The sequence below is a fragment of the Oncorhynchus nerka genome, unplaced genomic scaffold (assembly GCF_034236695.1).
Source record: "Oncorhynchus nerka isolate Pitt River unplaced genomic scaffold, Oner_Uvic_2.0 unplaced_scaffold_915, whole genome shotgun sequence".
Taxonomy (NCBI): Eukaryota; Metazoa; Chordata; class Actinopteri; order Salmoniformes; family Salmonidae; genus Oncorhynchus; species Oncorhynchus nerka.
The window spans coordinates 243,006-243,939 of NW_027040389.1; the positions used below are offsets into that span (position 1 = coordinate 243,006).

General features: G+C 54.9%; 1 protein-coding gene across 1 annotated transcript in view; it reads left to right on the forward strand.

The window, feature by feature from the left end:
- The first annotated feature begins 415 nt into the window (after window positions 1–415).
- LOC135570713 (huntingtin-like) overlaps window positions 416–934 on the forward strand; it is a 12,631-nt gene continuing 12,112 nt past the window's right edge. The window contains exons 1-2 of the mRNA XM_065016671.1: window positions 416–529; window positions 613–752. Of these exons, the coding sequence (XP_064872743.1) occupies window positions 509–529; window positions 613–752 (161 nt within the window). The 5' untranslated portion in view covers window positions 416–508. The remainder of the gene's footprint in view (window positions 530–612; window positions 753–934) is intronic.

Consider the following 934-nt stretch of genomic DNA (forward strand, 5'->3'; position numbering starts at 1 on the left):
CTCTCCTCCCTCCTCTCTCTCCTCCCCCTCTCTCCTCTCCTCCTCTCCTCCCCTCTCCTCCCTCCCTCCCTCCTCCTCCTCCCTCCCTCTCCTCTCTCTCCTCTCCCCTCTCCTCCCTCTCTCTCTCCTCTCCTCCCTCTCTCTCCTCCCTCTTCTTCCTCTCCTCCCTCTTCTTCCTCTCCTCCTCTTCTTCCCTCTCTCCTCCCTCTCTCCTCCCCTCCATCTCCCCTCCCCTCTCCTCCCCTCCATCTCCCCTCTCTCTCTCCTCCCTCTCTCTCTCTCCTCCCCCTCTCCTCTCCTCTCTCCTCCCTCCTCCCTCCTCTCTCCTCCCTCTCCTCCTCTCTCTCCTCCCCCCTCCCCCTCCCTCCCCTTCTCCTCCCCTCCCTCTCCTCTCTCTCCTCCCCCTCTCCTTCCTCTCTCCTCTCCACTAGGTAACCCATTGTCCCTGGTGGATCTAGTTCCTGTACTTCAGAACACTTTAAAGGACGAGTCCTCTGTCACCTGTAAGATGGCCTGCTCTGCAGTCAGGGTAAGACACGGAGAGAGAGTGTGTGTGTGTGTGTGTGTGTGCGCTTGTGTATTAACGTGTGTGTGTGTGTGTGTGTGTTGCAGCATTGCATCATGACTCTTTGTAGCAGCACTCTGAGTGAGTTGGGTCTGCATCTCCTGGTTGACCTGCTGACCTTAAAGGACTGTTCCTATTGGCTGGTCAGGACGGAACTCCTGGACACTCTGGCAGAGATAGATTTCCGGTAAGAGTTCCAGAATCTGCCTCCAAACGTTCCAGAATGGGACTACAGATTCCAGACCTGATCCTAGATCAGAACTCTGATCATCTTTATGAATACTGGACCTGATCCTAGATCAGAACTCTGATCATCTTTATGAATACTGGACCTGATCCTAGATCAGAACTCCTACTCTGGTCATCTTT